At 48.5% G+C, this 15,914-nt stretch overlaps 1 protein-coding gene across 4 annotated transcripts in view; it reads right to left on the bottom strand.

Annotated features, from left to right (window-relative positions):
* JDP2 (Jun dimerization protein 2) overlaps positions 1-7,428 on the bottom strand; it is a 44,008-nt gene extending 36,580 nt beyond the window's left edge. For 3 of the 4 annotated variants that reach the window (XR_016392222.1, XR_016392223.1, XM_022576516.3), the window contains exon 1: positions 7,261-7,428. Coding sequence is in view for 1 of the 4 variants with exons in the window: in XM_022576516.3 (XP_022432224.1) it covers positions 7,261-7,267 (7 nt within the window). In the remaining 3 variants the exon portion in view is untranslated. Of the gene's footprint in view, positions 1-6,093; positions 6,305-7,260 lie in introns of those variants that run through there. The other variant, XM_022576517.3, reaches the window with a different exon arrangement.
* Between the last annotated feature and the right edge of the window lie 8,486 nt (positions 7,429-15,914).

The raw sequence follows: 15,914 nt of genomic DNA, 5'->3' as shown, positions 1-15,914 counted from the left end.
TTCAAGGAAGACAGAGGAAAGATGACAAGATGTGAAATCATCTCCCAAACTGGTTATTCCATACAGAAACAATTTAGTGGGAGAAAGAGAAGTACACACTAAAAGTTGTAAGGGAAGAACCCAGAGTTTCTTCCCTCTGGGGCCCAGAAGTCCATAAGGAAGATAAACACCCTCCATGTCTCCATTAGTAACTGGGATGCATAAATAAAGAGCAAACGCTATACACTGGCAGAAGATCCATATCGGCAAATAGTGCCTGTGCTTCAAAAGACAGGCCTAGAATCCAAAAAGACTTTGGCACCCCAACGTTCACTGCAGCACTATTACCATAGCCAGGTCATGGAAGCGACCTAAATGCCCACAACAGACGAATGGATAAAGAAGATGTGGCACATATATACAATGGAATATTACTCAGCCATAAAAAGGAATGAAACTGGATCATTTGTAGAGACGTGGATGGACCTAGAGACTGTCACACAGAGTGAAGAAAGTCAGAAAGAGAAAAATTTCGTATATTAACGCATATATGTGGAATCTAGAAAAATGGTACAGCTGAACCGGTTTGCAAGGCAGAAATAGAGACACAGATGTAGAGAACAAACGAATGGACACCAAGGGGGGAAAGCGGGGAGGGGGGTGGTGGTGGGATGATTTGGGAGATTGGGATTGACATATATACACTAATATGTATAAAATAGGTAACTAATAAGAACCTGCCGTATAAAAATAAATTTAGGGCTTCCCTGGTGGCGCAGTGGTTGAGAGTCCACCTGCCGATGCAGGGGACGCGGGTTCGTGCCCCGGTCCAGGAAGATCCCATATGCCGCGGAGCGGCTGGTCCCATGAGCCATGGCCGCTGAGCCTGCACGTCCGGAGCCTGTGCTCCGAAACGGGAGAGGCCACAACAGTGAGAGGCCCGCGTACCTCAAAAAATAAATAAATAAATAAATAAATAAACAAATAAATAAATATAAATAATAAATTCAAAAAAAAGACTGGCAATTCAGGACACTGACCAGGAACAACTTGGAAAACAGCCAATGAAGAAAAACCGGGTAATGCACAGATCAAAGATGAGACTGACAAGCAAGGCATGAATAAGACAGAAAGCATTCTGGAGGTCACAAGTGGACCCTAAGCTGCTGCTGAGACTAAGATTTGGGGTGGTTTGATGCAGCTTCCTGAGAGGCAGCTTGAAAGAAACAGGGACCAGGTGGATCCGAGGGAAAAGAACCTAAAGAAAAAATCTGATATCTGTATCTCTCTATCCTGACTTCCTCAGGGACTTGTAGGCACACGATTTGGGATGCTGCCTTGTACAAGTAGAAAAAAAAGTCACAAAACACTTCAAGTCCAGAAAATGGGCCCTGATGGGAGATATTAAGATGAAGTCATTTCAGCCAAAAGAATGAAGAGATAACTTAAAAACTTAAGTTTTTCCCTCTTATTTTCTTCTCTTGTTTACTGTATGTAAATCTGTAAGATATTATCATATTCTTTAATGGGAGTATCTATAAATAAACAATAGTCTTGCTTTGATGTGTCAAAATCGTAAAAGGCTACTCGTATTAGAAAGTGCCCAGTAATTGGCATCTTCATCTAGAATGGCAAAGATAGATTTTCTTTTTTAAAGGCAGATCAAGAGAAAGTTAGGATCTGCATCATGAACTTTCTGTCCGTCCATAGGAAAAAAAGTTTAAGGAAGGCTCTAAAATCCCTGGGTCTCTTTGAGAAGGTTTGCTCCCCTCCAGGCAAACAGCTGGCCTGGACTGGCATCAGGAGGCAGGAATGGGTGTGCAAATGAGCGCAGATAGCCTAAGGCTGCAAGGCTTGGTGCTAAAAGAAAGTGGAGGTGAGTGAGGGCAGCTCAAGGAGCAAGGGAGTTCATAGGGTCAGGCCCCAGGAGCACTAGTGCGGTTGGAAGTCAAGAGCAAGTAACTGGCAACTGAAATCAACGGGTGGGAGGTCTTGGGAGCTGGAGCCTGGGAAGATTCCCAGGAGAAAGATGTGAAGGGCAGCAGTCCATGGCAGGGGCCGGGGCGCAGAGAGGGCAGAAAGGTGCCAGGCCAGTCATCACAGAGCATAGTACTAACTACCATGAATCTCGGAGAATTAAACACCAAATCTGTTCTTGGAGCTAAGGAATCACCTGGGATGACCTCTCTCCTGGAATCTGATGTGATGCAGGTCACCCAGCTTCCAAAAGTCAAGGAGATCCAGGAGGCAGGGAGCAAAAGGATGGTGAAGCTCCAAGAGGGAGAAAAGGGCAAGCAGCAAAAGACCATCTCCGATGGCTGGTTCAGCTCTGCAGGCAGGAGAGTGAGGCAGGTTAAAGTGGAAACTCCAGAGCCAGATCATCTGGGTGTGAATCCTAGCTCTGCCCCTACTAGCTGTGTGACCTTGGGCAAGTTCCCGAGACTCTCTGTGCCTCACTTTCCTCAGCTGCAAAATGGGACTAATAACATTATTTGCCCTGTAAGGCTAAAAAGAAGATTAAATTCGTTAATACTTGGAAAGCACCTGGAACGGCACCCGCACTTGGTGAGTGTGAAGTCAGCGTAGCTTCAAGGGCCTTCCTTCCTGGAGCAACACTAGTGCTTGATGACACCTCAAGGTCCCTTCTGCACAGTTCCCAGTTCCCATCTAATACCGGTCTCCCGTTCCTATGGCCATGAGGAGGATCCCCGGAGGATTCTCTGGAGATCCAGCCCAGAGAATTCTCTGCTCTCCCACTTTCCAACTCTAAATCTCAAGGAGGCAGGACCATCCTGCATCCACGCAGTTACTGCAGAAGAGAAACAACAGGTGGCAGATCAGGGCTGGGTACAAAGGTGCAGAAATGAGACCCAGCACCTGCCCTCTGCCTCAGTTTCTCCTAAGTCCTCCTCCATCTCACAGGCCAGAAGACAACTGCATAGATCACTGGCAACAGGGCACTCCCAGCTGGCTGGGTTTCCACGCCCGCCTCCAGAAGCAGAGCGCCAGCATCTCCTGTGTCCTTCAATCCACTGTAACCCTGCACTGCTTAGAAGGAGTCACTCCTCAGATCTTCATAAGAGAATGCGATGTGGTGGGTGTCAGGAGAAGCCACCGACACAACCTGATCCCTGCATAGCCATCCCAGCCATAGAAGAAACTGGAACCTCTCCCCAAGAAAGATTCTTCTCTGGAGACCAGGGAAATGCTTTTGACAAGCCCTGCCTGTAAACACAGCTTTCTCCCCTGCCTAATGTAGGTGCTCAATAAAAACACAGTAAGTCATTTCTGCCAGGATCCTTATCCTGAGCAGCGAGAATAAGCTGGGAAAGAACTGCCGGCAGGCCAGACTTCTCGACTCTCTTCCCACCTCACCCCATCTCTGTTCCTTGGTGCCAGGAGTTCATAGCATCATACATAATACAGACACACACACAGAATGTGACCGATCCGTTGGCCCTTTGTAAAAAATATGCCATTGGCCAGTTAAAGCTTTGGAAATGGAGCTCCACGAATGGAATCCCAAGGGCTACAGCAAGAAAACAGACTGAAAAAAACCCAGAATGGTGGGCTCTGGCCGGGCCCCCCGCAGCGATTAGTGTAAAGAAACACAGGCTGAAAATTCCAACCGGGGGTCGCTAACGCGTTTGTCTCCGCTGAGCTTTGGGAGGCCAAACCACACACCCACGCACAAGAGCAAGCGTGCGCACACACGTATGTGCACACACACACAGGCACATGGAGCTTGGCAGCCTGTAAGTTCCAGAGCTGGTAACACAAGCCACAGAACCGACTGCCAAGACAAGCAACAGATTGAGCCAGGCCCAGTTTCATTGGCCACCATACACTGCATATGGCCCAGGACGCAGCCAAAACAGTGTTCTCACCCTCCTCAAAGGCATAGGAGACCCTCTGTTTTCAAACACACCTCCACAGAGCCTTAATTAAAGGAAAATGGAAAAATAATGTGCCCGCTGCTCTCCCCCTGCCTGTATAGGGTATGCACACACACATACCCACATACACTCACTCTATTTTTCTCTTCCTCCCATTTCGGTTTCCAACATAATTCATTCACATGGAAAAAAAGCAAACTGCATCCTGCAGCAGAAAAGCAGAAAAGAATGTAGCTTGCCCTCAGCCCTGGCTCTGATCGCTCAAGTTGAGCTGGGGCTGAATGAATACAGAGCAGGCCAACCTAGAGTCTGCACTGGCCCCTTTCTTCCAGAACAGAGCTGGAAACAGAGACACTTGTGCGAGGGACAGTCACAACACCAGCAGCCCCATGACAAACAAGGCCTGGAGAGCCTAGCCCTTCTCAGCCTTCTGCCGAGTTTTCTGCAGGTTGGAAAAGATGCCCACACATCCTGCAAACAGGTGGTAGCTGCAAAAGCCAGGTGGCGAGTGAGTGGAGAGATCCTTGTCCAGATTCTTCCTTAGGGGACACTGTTATCAGTTATCAACACATCTCCTTGGAGGTGGCTGCAGCCCACCCAGGAGAAAAGTCAGAAGCCTCCACATCCATGCCTTCCAGCTGCCCTTCAGATCTCACAGCGCCCAGCTCTTCAGGAAAATTCTGGAACTGCCTGCAACTCTGAACTGAAGCCAAAGTAGAAGGGAAACAGAAGAGTCTTTGAGAAATCCGTCCTCCCTGTTTTAAACAAGGCAAAACCTTAACCAGCCAGAGGCACGAGAATAGATCTTGCTTCTCTTCCCTGGTCGTCAGGTTTATATAAAATCAGAGCCATGCTCACACCTGATACCTAGTTAAACTCTCCCCTAGAAACCTGCAACGGAAGATAAGGCGTCCATCCAAACTGCAGCCAGATTGGCTGGAAAGATGAAAACAGTGGGAGGTGTTTTAAAAAACCCTCAGGGAAGGGAGGTTGGGGGGAAGGGAGATAACATGTGAACACAGTTCACTGCAAGGCCTTAAAGGACAAGCAGGCACCCAAGCATGGTTCAAAGCTTCAGTTTCTCACAGTTCCTCAAACTAAGACCCTGAGGAGTCCACGAAGATTTGAACCTGGGAACACACACCCACACAGTCTGCAAGCCCTTTTTAGAGAGGCAGACCTGAGCCCAGCTGCCCTGAGCACATGTGGTCAGGCCACAGCCCAATGCCCTGGATGCGGGGGGAGGTGGGGGGGGAGAGGCCCAGTGCAAGGGTCAGGCAATTTTGCTATGGGAGCTGACCCGAGGGGTCAGTTGAGCTCCTCTTTTACCTGCCTCTCCATCTCCAGCCGCAGGGATGGCCCATCCATCCCTGCAGAGGTGCAGAGGCCTCCCTGTCCCCCCTACCCCACCACTGACCCAGGCAAAACCGGGTCTGCAACCGCAGGGTCAGGGGTCCACAGCCACTCAGGCTCCTTTTGGTGGTGGGGGGGGGGGCAGAAGACAGCCGTCTGGGCTCGTTACCTAGAGGAGCCGGCTGGCCTTCTTATGTAACCTGGCTTGGGAGCTGGGGGAGACCAAAGGGGACCCAGCCACCCCGAGACCCCCTCCCAGAGGGGGAATCCCAGAGCAATGGCCCTGAGAGAAGCCCTCTTCATTGTATGCAGAGCCCCAGCCCTTCTCAGTGCCTTCCTCCAGGTCCTCAGGCGGCCGTGCTTCCTCCCTGCGACGGGGTTGGGGCGGGCAAAACTTGCCAGCAGGTCCCTGTCATCCCTCCACCACCAGCACCCTGCACTTCCCTGGCCTTTCACCCTCCATCTCCACCCCGCGGCTCATCTCCCTGGGCAGTTTTCTCCCCCACTCACCCGCCTTCCCCGCCGCGCAAGGAGAGCACCTCCCTGCAAACGGACGGGGGAGGAGAGCACGGGAGGGAGACGGAGAGAGAGTCTCGGCTGCCCCGGGAGCGGACGGAGCCTCCCGTCCCAGGGTGGGAACCAAAGGGAAGCCACCGGCTCGCGGACCCTTGGCGGGAGGGGCCGGACTGCAGCGTCCCCCTCCGGGGCAGCGCGGGGTCCCGGAGCTGCGGGAGCCTCCCCGCGGGGCTCGGGTTTCGGGGCCCGGCGCTCTCCGCCCGCGCGGGGGCGGCAGTCCCAGGTGCCCGCGGCCAGCGCGCCCCACCCAGCCCGGCCCGGCGCCCCCAGCGCGTGCCCTCGCACCCACCGAGCAGAAGCCGAGGGCGGAGGCTGCGGCCCCGGGACCGGGACCCGGCTGCAGGCGCCGTGCCCGCTCAGCGCCGCTGCCGCCCGGCCGCGGAGCTCCGCCCGGTGCCCAGGCCCGTCCCGGCCCGGGAGCCGCCGCGGCGCCAGCCCCGCCGCCGCTGCAGCGTCCGCCGCCGCCAGCGCCCCCCCGTCGCGGCCGCCGAGCGTCCCTCCCGCAGGCTGTGGCGGGCGGCGGGACGGGTTGCATCAGCCCCGGCTATATAGCGGCCCCTGGGCGGCGGGGAGGGGTCGGGAATGCGGAACCGGCCGAGCTGCCAGCTCCAGACGTCAGAGGGGGACGGAGAGGAAGGGAAGGAGGGGACAGGGGAGGAGGGGGGTGTGGATCCGGCTCTTCACACCCACTGACCTTCACCTCCCCCGCCGCATTTCGCGCCCTCCTCCCGCGGCTCCTCGCGGTCCGCTCCCCGCGGGGGCGCCCCCGGCCCCGCAGCAGCGGCCCTGACTCCATCGCGGCTCCCGGCTCTCCCAGCCGGCGGTGCAGGAGCGCGCGAGGAAGCAGGACGCGGCGGGCGGTTATGTAAGAGCATCCCCAGCGCACAGCCGCCCGGCTTCCACCCCGAGACACAGCTCGGGCCGAAAGCAATGAGAAGGTGGCGGCCGGACAAGTCAAAAGGCCCTGGAAGCAGACATAGCCTGTGTTGAACCATCTTCCTCAGTCCTTAGCTCTTTTTTCCCAAACCGAGAAAGAGAGAGAGAGAGAGAGATTTCAACACATTTTCATCCTTGGACACTTAAGCACTGAGTGAGGAAATGATCTCGCAAGCCTGTTTCGTTTTTCTGGGCAGAAGGATGGGCAGAGGATCAAGGCGTTTGGGTGCCTCTACCCCCGCCTACTAGCCCACCTGGCCACCACAGCCGCCCTTCAGCCCTGGGGTGGTTCACTGCAAAAGACCTGCCCTCCTTGGACTGCAGCCTGAGCCCCCCACCCCTTTCCCTTTCCCCATGGCTTGCACAGTTTGACCCCTGGGCTTTTTATCACACTCCAGCAGGCTTCTCCTTTCTGCTCACGGACGTGCGGGCGGACACCCGTGTGAGCAGCCGCCGCCCTCAGCCCACCCCGAATGGCCTTCTTTCCCTTTACAACTTCCATTGCCAACTGAACTCCTACCTTTCATCCTCCTAAGAGTGGCAGATGGTTAAGGGTGACTCCAGAGGAAATGCGTCCTCCACGGTGCCTTCAGTATGTAAAGGCACAGAGACACCGAGCCCTCAAGCACACGTGTGGCACCTGAGACCTTGGCATTCTGGTTTGCATCTCCTTCCTCCAGATCCCCTGGTTGCTCAGCCAACCCCCTGCCTTTCTGCCTCAGCCAGGGAGGAGTGACAGTGTTTATATTCAGTGACCTTCAGCCTCCTTCTCAGAGTGATGTCAGATCATCACCCACAGAAGAAAGGAAGTGAAAGAAAAAGTTCATGCCTTCTTGGAGTGCAAGAAACAACCAGCCTTGAGACCGATGGAAGCAAGTGAGCAGAGCCCAGTGAGCAGGTCTCTTCAATTTGAGGACAGTGAGCTCCTTTTCTTATTCCCAGTGCAGGGAAATCTTTCTGCATCAGAGGACTGGTCTTATGGAGGGAAAGACAGAGCAGGTCCCAATGACATCGACTGACCATTTTCACCTTCACTGTCAGCTCTCTCCCGTGAAGCATTGAAGTTAGCAAGTAAAAAGAAAGTAAGGTCCTAAGAGAAGGTACAGTAGAAAATGAGTAGTAATTTGACAGTCTTGTGGAAGAACATGACTCTCAGCCCCAGAAAGGCCAACTACACCTTTACTACAGCAGAAATATCAAACCTGGGTACTATGAAGCCGCCTTACAATGTTTCCCCCATGAGCCTGAGGTTTGGACGTTTATATGGAAGAAAACACTGAATGGGGGCAATGTTACTTTATGCGTCTTCGTCTGGAACTTTGGAAAAACTACACTGGCCTATGTGTAGGGACCAATAATTAGTGTGCGTGGTTAGAGCAATCCTTTCCAGGGCTGCCTTTGGACGTGGTTAGGCCACCGGCAGGCTGACTGGGCCTTTGCTTCACTCACAAATTAAATATACTACAGGGGGTGCACCGAGGGGTAACCTGGAGGTCTTTAGCCCCTTCAATCTCCCTATAATATCCATTAGGTCTCCTCCATTATTTGATATGGATGCTTTTTAACTTTATATAAAATGCTATGTAAACACAGCTTCAAGACCTACAGCCACATTGTCCCCTACTAGGCCCCTCTACGTAGTTATTGCCCCTGGAAGTGGCTGGAGAGAGAGACCATAAATTGGCCCGTTTATGTTGACATTGGTCTGCTTCTCCCTGCCTTGCTGGTTGAAGCTGATCTACCACTGGCTCTTAGAGATGGACGAGTGGCCCAGCCTAAGGCAGTTTAAATTTAGGTTTCCTATTGCTTGCAACTAAAGAAGTCCCAATTAATACACCCAGCCCTGGCCAGTGGGCTGCCTCAGAGATTGCCATATGTCCAAGTGAGCCTGATGACACTAGGAATTTTGTGGATCTGCTAGGAAGAGAAGCGGACAGAAGCTGGACCTGAAAATGCCTGAAGCTACCACGTGGAAAGGGTCTTCTGAGAGTGAAGCTAATGCAAAGAAGAGTAGAGTTTAGCCAAGCAACAGAGGGGAAGACGGATCAAGTTCAGATGTCGTTGTCTGCGTTCCTGAATCCAGACATGCCTGACATCATCCCTACCTCTGGAGTTTTTAGTTATAGGAAACTATATTATAATTTATATAATATAATATAATTTCTATATTACAGAAATTATATCTTACCTGAGGCAGTTTGAATTTAGGTTTCCGATTACTTGCAACTAGAAAAGTCCTGATTACTACACTGGGTTTTGTGTCTCTGACTTATTTAGATATTGCCTTTTAAAGCTTAACGGACATTGATGAATCCCAACCTCTTTACAAACAGGAAAAAGGGAACCAGCAAGGTAAAATAATTATTTCCCCACACCTGTTTCTCCAGTATCAATGGAGGAAGTGGTAGTTCTGAGTAAACAACCAATTGACTTATCTTTATGCTAGGATTTATGGAAACTATATTTTGTGCCTGTGAGATACACAAACTTTAAGACATGATCCCTCACCTGTCCCCATTTCCCATCTAGTTAGGAAGAATAACTTGAACACTAATACACAGCTAGACCAAGAGTAACTAAAAGCTACTAAGTGACACCAACTATAAGCACTGTAGGAGTTCAGACAGGATTGTTGCACAATAGAAAAATCATTTGTTAATTGTTCCATTCTCTACTCAAACTGTGTAGACCCAAAATTGCAAGCTAGCAGCTGCCAGGCTGAACTTGGCTTTGATGGCCAATTTTTTTTTTTTAACTTGAAGATTACACACAAAAATCTAGATTTCTATTCTCTTGAAAAAAATCAGTCAGGTAACATATAATAGTCAGTTTAAGAAACAGACTCACAGACTTACAGAATGAATTTATGGCTATGGGTGTGGGGGGAAGGGACAGTTAGGGAGTTAGGGATTGACATGCACACACTGCTATATTTAAAATGGATAACCAACAAGGGCCTACTGTATAGCACAGGGAATTCTGCTCAATATTATATAACAACCGAAGAAATGGGAAAAGAATTTGAAAAAGAATAGATACATGTATATGTATAACTGAATCACTTTGCTGTACACCTGAAATGAACACAACATTGTTAATCAACTATACTCCAATATAAAATTAAAAAGTTATTTCCTGAAAAAAAAAATCAAAAGGACTAGATTCTTCCTCCAGAAGAAAAAAAAAAAAAAAAGTCAGTTTAGGACAGGTTATGCTGCAGTAGCAGACATCCTCCAAAACTCAGTGGCTTAACACGATAAGGGTTTATTTCTCACCCTCACAAGACAACTGTGGATTGAGGTGACTGTTCAAGGCAGCTGTCCTGCAGGTGTTGGCTCAGTATGGCACCTCCATAGCAGCAAGTGTATCCCTGGTCAGGATGGCATGGAAAGAGAGAGAGGTAGAGAGGGCCAGGCACCAGCAGTTAAATATTTCCTCCTGGAGTAACATTTAACACTTTAGCTTACATCTCATTGGCCAAAACAAGTCACATGGCCATTTCCCTTAATTTCAAAGAGGCAGGGAAGTTCAGTCCTCCTATGTACCAGGAGGAGAAGGGAACTACATATTAGTGAACAGTTAATATTTGCCACATCATGCACTCCCTAATGGCAACAATGGGCCGTAGCCCACTTGAAGCTGCCGCCTTGCATGGGACTTAAACACCCCAGTCTGACACAGTTTCCACCCAGCCTGCCAGGGCATTTACATGGCCTGCCTAGCCTCTGGGGGCATTTGATTTTGCAGCTTCTGTTATAAACAAAGCCAATCTCAATATCAGTGTTTCAGTGTCCCTGGTGATCCATGGGGTTATCACAAATTTTTCAAAAACAGGGTTTTAAAAATTTGCTAATTAAAAAAAAAAATGCCACAGAGAATTCTTAGGTGAAGGGCAGGATGGTACAACAAAATCAAACAAGAAGTTGAGACTAGCTGTTATATAGTCTGCAAATTATGGAGACCTGTGTATGATAGTTTCTTCCTCCTACTCTTCCCTCACTCAATCAAATACCTACCAGGAGAGACCAGGAGAAATGAGACTTCCACTCTCTCCCTTAGGGTAGGAGGAGAAGATACATGGTAGTAATTTCGTGGGGAGGTCTGTTTTAAAGTTTTTTAAATTTCCCATATATATGTATGTATATATATTCATGACTGAAGTATTTGAGAAGAAAATTTGAGTTGGGAACAGAACTGCTTCTCTTCCAATAACCACCAATGAGACTTTTATAAAACAACAGGCAACATGTCTAAAGGTTTAATAATAAATCCGCACCCATGGAAATACAGCCATCTCTGGGGAAAGCCCAGCATCTTCTCCTTAATCTCCTAACACAATTCGCTAGTTAAAATTCTGGGCCAGGTGGGGTTAGGAGAGGAGGGGTGTAGTGGAGGTATGTTGCTCTCCTCAGCATTCCTTTCTTTGGAAAACCACTTCTCCCCCTCTCCCTGAGGCCCTGGAAGGATGCCAATCCTGGTGCCTCATCATCCCCACCCAAGTGTGGGTGTGTGGCCTCAGCTGGCCAATTAAAACAGACCATTTCCAAAGCTACAGTGATTGGTTCAGGGATGGGCACATGACCCAAACAGAGCCAATCATAGTCTTCCCTGAGACTTGATATGTGAATGTTAAGGAAGAGGGGAGCTTCTTTCCTTTAAACATCAGTGTAAGGATGTAGTTTGTGGCCATTGGTGGCCATTTTTCTTATCATGTGAAAAGAGCCTGACTGAGAATGGGATCAACGCACAGATGAAAAGAGAGCCAAGACACGTAAAGACAGAAAAACCATGAGATCATCATTTGAGTTCCTGAACCTAACATGTCATGAGAACATGCTGAATTGGTCTTTGGACTTCATGGTGATGGAGTCAATACATCCGCTTTCTCTTTCTTACTAAGGTAGTTTGAGGGTTTTCTGCCTCTTAACCACAAAAGAAGGTTGAAAAAATCATGAATAAAATGGCCCAAAGTCAAGCTTATAAAAGGTTGCTGAAATGACACTGTAGAATTTTATCTGCTTAGTATTCTTGCCCCATCCATCAAATGCCACTCAACCACCTGAGACTGAATACAGAACTACACTGAGCTGCTTTCTTACAGTTCAGGGTTTGGTTAGTCATTTAAATAATTTAGTCAGACAACCTTGTTTGAATGTTTGCTATATGCCACCTTATTTGAGGGGGCAAAGCAAAAAGAAGATATCATCTGTGCCCATAAAGATGACAGAGTAGAGGGCCAGGAAGACAGATGATGTTCATTAACATGGGGAAATGAGGACTTGAGTGATCTAGGGAAATGCTGATTCATTCTGCTCCCAGAATATTATGTTTCAAAACATGTCTTGAAAACACCTGGGAGAAGATGAAAGGTCCATGTGGGGATGTCATTGCGTAAGTCATCCATATACATAGGTGCTCCCTGAAGTTGACACCAGGATTGTAGGTAGAATCACCGAACTCCTTTAGATTAAAGATGATCTTTAGATATATTAAATTTCAAATAATAGGTGATCAACAAATTTTGAGTTAATGAATGAGTAAACAGAAGCTGGCCTAGGACTCAGTCTTAGGAGATGCTGATAATTAACAAACTGGAGATATAAGAGGAGGCAAAGAATTTAGCAGACAAAGAGTACCCCAGAAGCTAGCAGAAAGGAAGGCACAGACAGAAGCACAGAACCTCAGCGTCCCTCAGCTTCCCTCTCCCTTAACACAGGAGTGGGCTTCCCCACTGCCATGGAAGCCAAAATGGGTTGTTGTATGGTCAAATGTAACACAGAGAAAATCTGAGATGAGTCCACTGTATTCGTTCAGATCTAGAAAGTACATTATAAACATAGGGATGTATATTCAAGAGGTCTCAAGTCATTCTTTTTTTTTTTTTTTTTTTTTTGCTGTACGCGGGCCTCTTACTGCTGTGGTCTCTCCTGTTGCAGAGCACAGGCTCTGGACACGCAGGCTCCGCGGCCATGGCTCACGGGCCCAGCCGCTCCACGGCATGTGGGATCTTCCCGGACCGGGGCACGAACCCGTGTCCCCTGCATCGGCAGGCAGACTCCCAACCACTGTGCCACCAGGGAAGCCCCTCAAGTCATTCTTAAAAGAAGGAGTTTAATCCGAAAATGTAGACATTACGCTATGAAGATGTTTCCACTTAGCACCCACAGAATGCTGCTTCTAGAGGGATTGAGGACCCTTCTCCACTCTTTCCTTTCTTCTTAATCCCTGTCCCCCCAAACCTAGAAGGTGTTACGATGGTATTGGTCAGATTCCCAAATAAAATGTTTGGACCTCGGTTTCCCCAACTGCTAAATGGGGACAATAATGGTGCCTACATTAGAGTGTTGATATGAGGATTAAATGTGATACTTATAAAGCACCCTATCAATACCTGCCACATGCTAAGAGTTCAATAAATTTGGCTGTATTCATCACCACAATCATCACCAAACATTAAGTTTTAGCCAACCCAAGCCCTGCTGCTAGGTAGCCTTCTCAGATCTGTCAAAGCCAGAGTGACTTCTCCCTCTTCCAACCCTAAGTAGCACATCCCTGCCCATCTAACAGTAATCACGTGCTATTTTAAAATCTTCTCTTTACTTCATACATGTAGTGTCATTCCAATGTGCTTGAGTTTACCTTAGATGCAGAGACAACAGCTTACATTTTTAAAACTCCTATAGCACCTACTGTATTGACTTTATAGTTGGCATTTAATGGATACTTAAATAAATGATGGGCAAGGGCCAGAAAATCATTTCTTTGGTATCCCCAATAATGTCAAAAGCAATCTGCGCTCCTGACACTTAAAGAATATTCATCAAACAGGTGCTGAGCAGAATGCAATGATCAGTCACTCCTTCTACAGCACACTTGCAGAATATTGACGTGAGGAAGGGGCGCCATATTTTATAGATGAGGAAATTGAGGCCCACATTGATGACACAGATCTAGCTGAACAAAAGTTATGATGGGAATAATTCTCAGGACTCTTTTTATGCTCTGTGTTTTAAAACAACCACCAATAAAAGTTATTTCAGCAAATGTTTATTGAAGGGAAAAAAAAGTCCCCTAGGTTTTCTGTGGAAGGTGGCATTTCCTCTTACACTCAATAATTTTGGTGGTGTGGTAGAGAGAGGTGTGGGAAGGAGCTAAGGGGGACCTATGACTGGGCTGTTGTGTGAGCCCCAGTGTCGGGGGCAGGGGTGGTATTTTCACTTCTAGAAAAGCTCTTCCAGCTCCAGGCAATCCAGGCCAGGTTTTGACACCTGCTTTCCTAAGCACACCGCCCTAAGTTGGCCCAAGGGTGCCTTCCAAAGAGCTCCCAGCTTTGTACCTGTCCCCAGGCCAGGCTAACAGAAACTCAGCCCAAGAAGCATAAAAGTTCCCCACACTTGGAACCTGGGGGGATCTGCTGTCCTGGGGCAATGAAGATAAAACATTTACAGTTAGAACTCACTGCTGTTACAGGGAGACATCTGGAGGCTGGCCTCAGGACGAGGCTCTGAGGGAGGCTGCGCGTCCTGCAGAGGGAGGCCTCTGGACAAGGCGTCTTTGGTAGCCCTGGCCAGGCTCACAGGCTCCCTTCCAGGTTTTAGGCCCACATTTCCCTACCCTAGCCTCCTGCCAGTGTTTCCCTATCTCTTAAATACACCTCCCTAATCCTCTCCTTCCTCCCTTTTAAAGCCTGCCTTTCCTTTCAAATACTTCCTCAAATGCCAACTTGTTATTTTTGTGCCCTCCCCTTCAAGAACCTTCCCAAGAGCTCTGACTGAAAGTATACTTTAGATCACAGGGCCGGATTTTCATTCATTTCTTCATTCATTCATTCACTCAACAAATATTTGATTATATGTGCAGGGCTGTGGCAATACAATCCTGAAAGAGGCTGGCCCAATTCTTTGGTGAGAGAATAATTAGCTAATTAACTAAGTAATTATAACTGTGCAAAGGAGAATTAAGGAGTGTTACGAGATAGGTAGAAAAACCATCAGAATCAACTTTCTCTACTTGTCAGGGACTCTTATCCAAATCAGCTTGGTGCCCCAGGCCTGTTCCTCTCAAACACAGGAGCCGGTGTCCTATAAAAACTTGTTCCCTCCTCCCATATGTCAAAGTTTCAGTGCTCCAGGGGGACTCCTGAGACTCCATCGCCTAGCCCTAACTCTCCCAGACTTCTTCATTATCTTGGGGTCTCAGGTTGTCATCCATGGCCATCCATATACAAGGTTTTCATCTAGTTACCTGGTCTGAGGTTAATGCGTCGTGCAGGGCAGTAGACCACAGTGGCAAAGAGCATGGACTCTGGAACCAGACTGTCCCCATCTCTGATACATACTAACTGTGTGGCCTTGGGCAAGTTAATTAATGGATCTGTGCTCAATTTCATCATCATTAAAACGGGGTGTGTGTGTGTGGGGGGGGTGTGTAATACCCAACCCATAGGGGTATTATAAAGATTTAAATATATAAATATACAAAGAGGTACTGCCTATAAAGCACTTGGAACAGTGCTTAGCACAAGTAAGGGCTCAGCAAGGGAGCTCTTGGATGCTGTAGTTTGAATCTTCCCCGACAAAGGTGTCCAGGTTTGGTCTGAACCCAGCCAAGGTCAGAGGCTCAGGCTGCTGCTTGCCTGGGAGGAGAGGCTGGACCTTTTTAAAGAGATGAGATACTGACAGCAATGAAGACTACCTGGAAGCTAGACAGACAAGGGCAGTGAAGCCAGATGGATGTGGGGCATGTTGATCTCAACTCCCTAAGACGGGGAGCCACTCCCACTGTCTGTTCCTCGAGCAATGAGAAGGGAGCCCAGAGACCTTGTTTTGAGCGGGCTCACCTACCTCCAGCTTCTTATGTGGCCCCGAACAAAGATAATTTCTATGCTTTGTTTCCATTTTTCAAACGCAGAGGATAATATTCATAGAATCCTAGAGTTTGAACTAAACTTGACCTTAGAGAGTCCATATGACAACACTTTTATCTTCTATCTAAGGAAACGGACACCCAGAAATATCATGTGACATAGGTGGCAGGGGCTAGATTCAAATCCCAGCCCCAGGATTTATGCTCTTCTCTGAGGTTCATTATACTCTGAGGTAAAGTGAAGGTAGGACTTCCTGCTGAATAGGGTCACCGTGAGAACTAAGCAAGACCACACATGATGCACCTAAC

The sequence above is a fragment of the Delphinapterus leucas genome, chromosome 2 (genome assembly GCF_059928025.1).
Source record: "Delphinapterus leucas isolate spDelLeu-1000000601 "Yukka" chromosome 2, BTC_Dleu_Yukka2, whole genome shotgun sequence".
NCBI classification, from domain to species: Eukaryota; Metazoa; Chordata; class Mammalia; order Artiodactyla; family Monodontidae; genus Delphinapterus; species Delphinapterus leucas.
The sequence above is the reverse complement of the archived record's forward strand: the minus strand, read 5'-3'. Positions and strand labels throughout refer to the sequence as shown.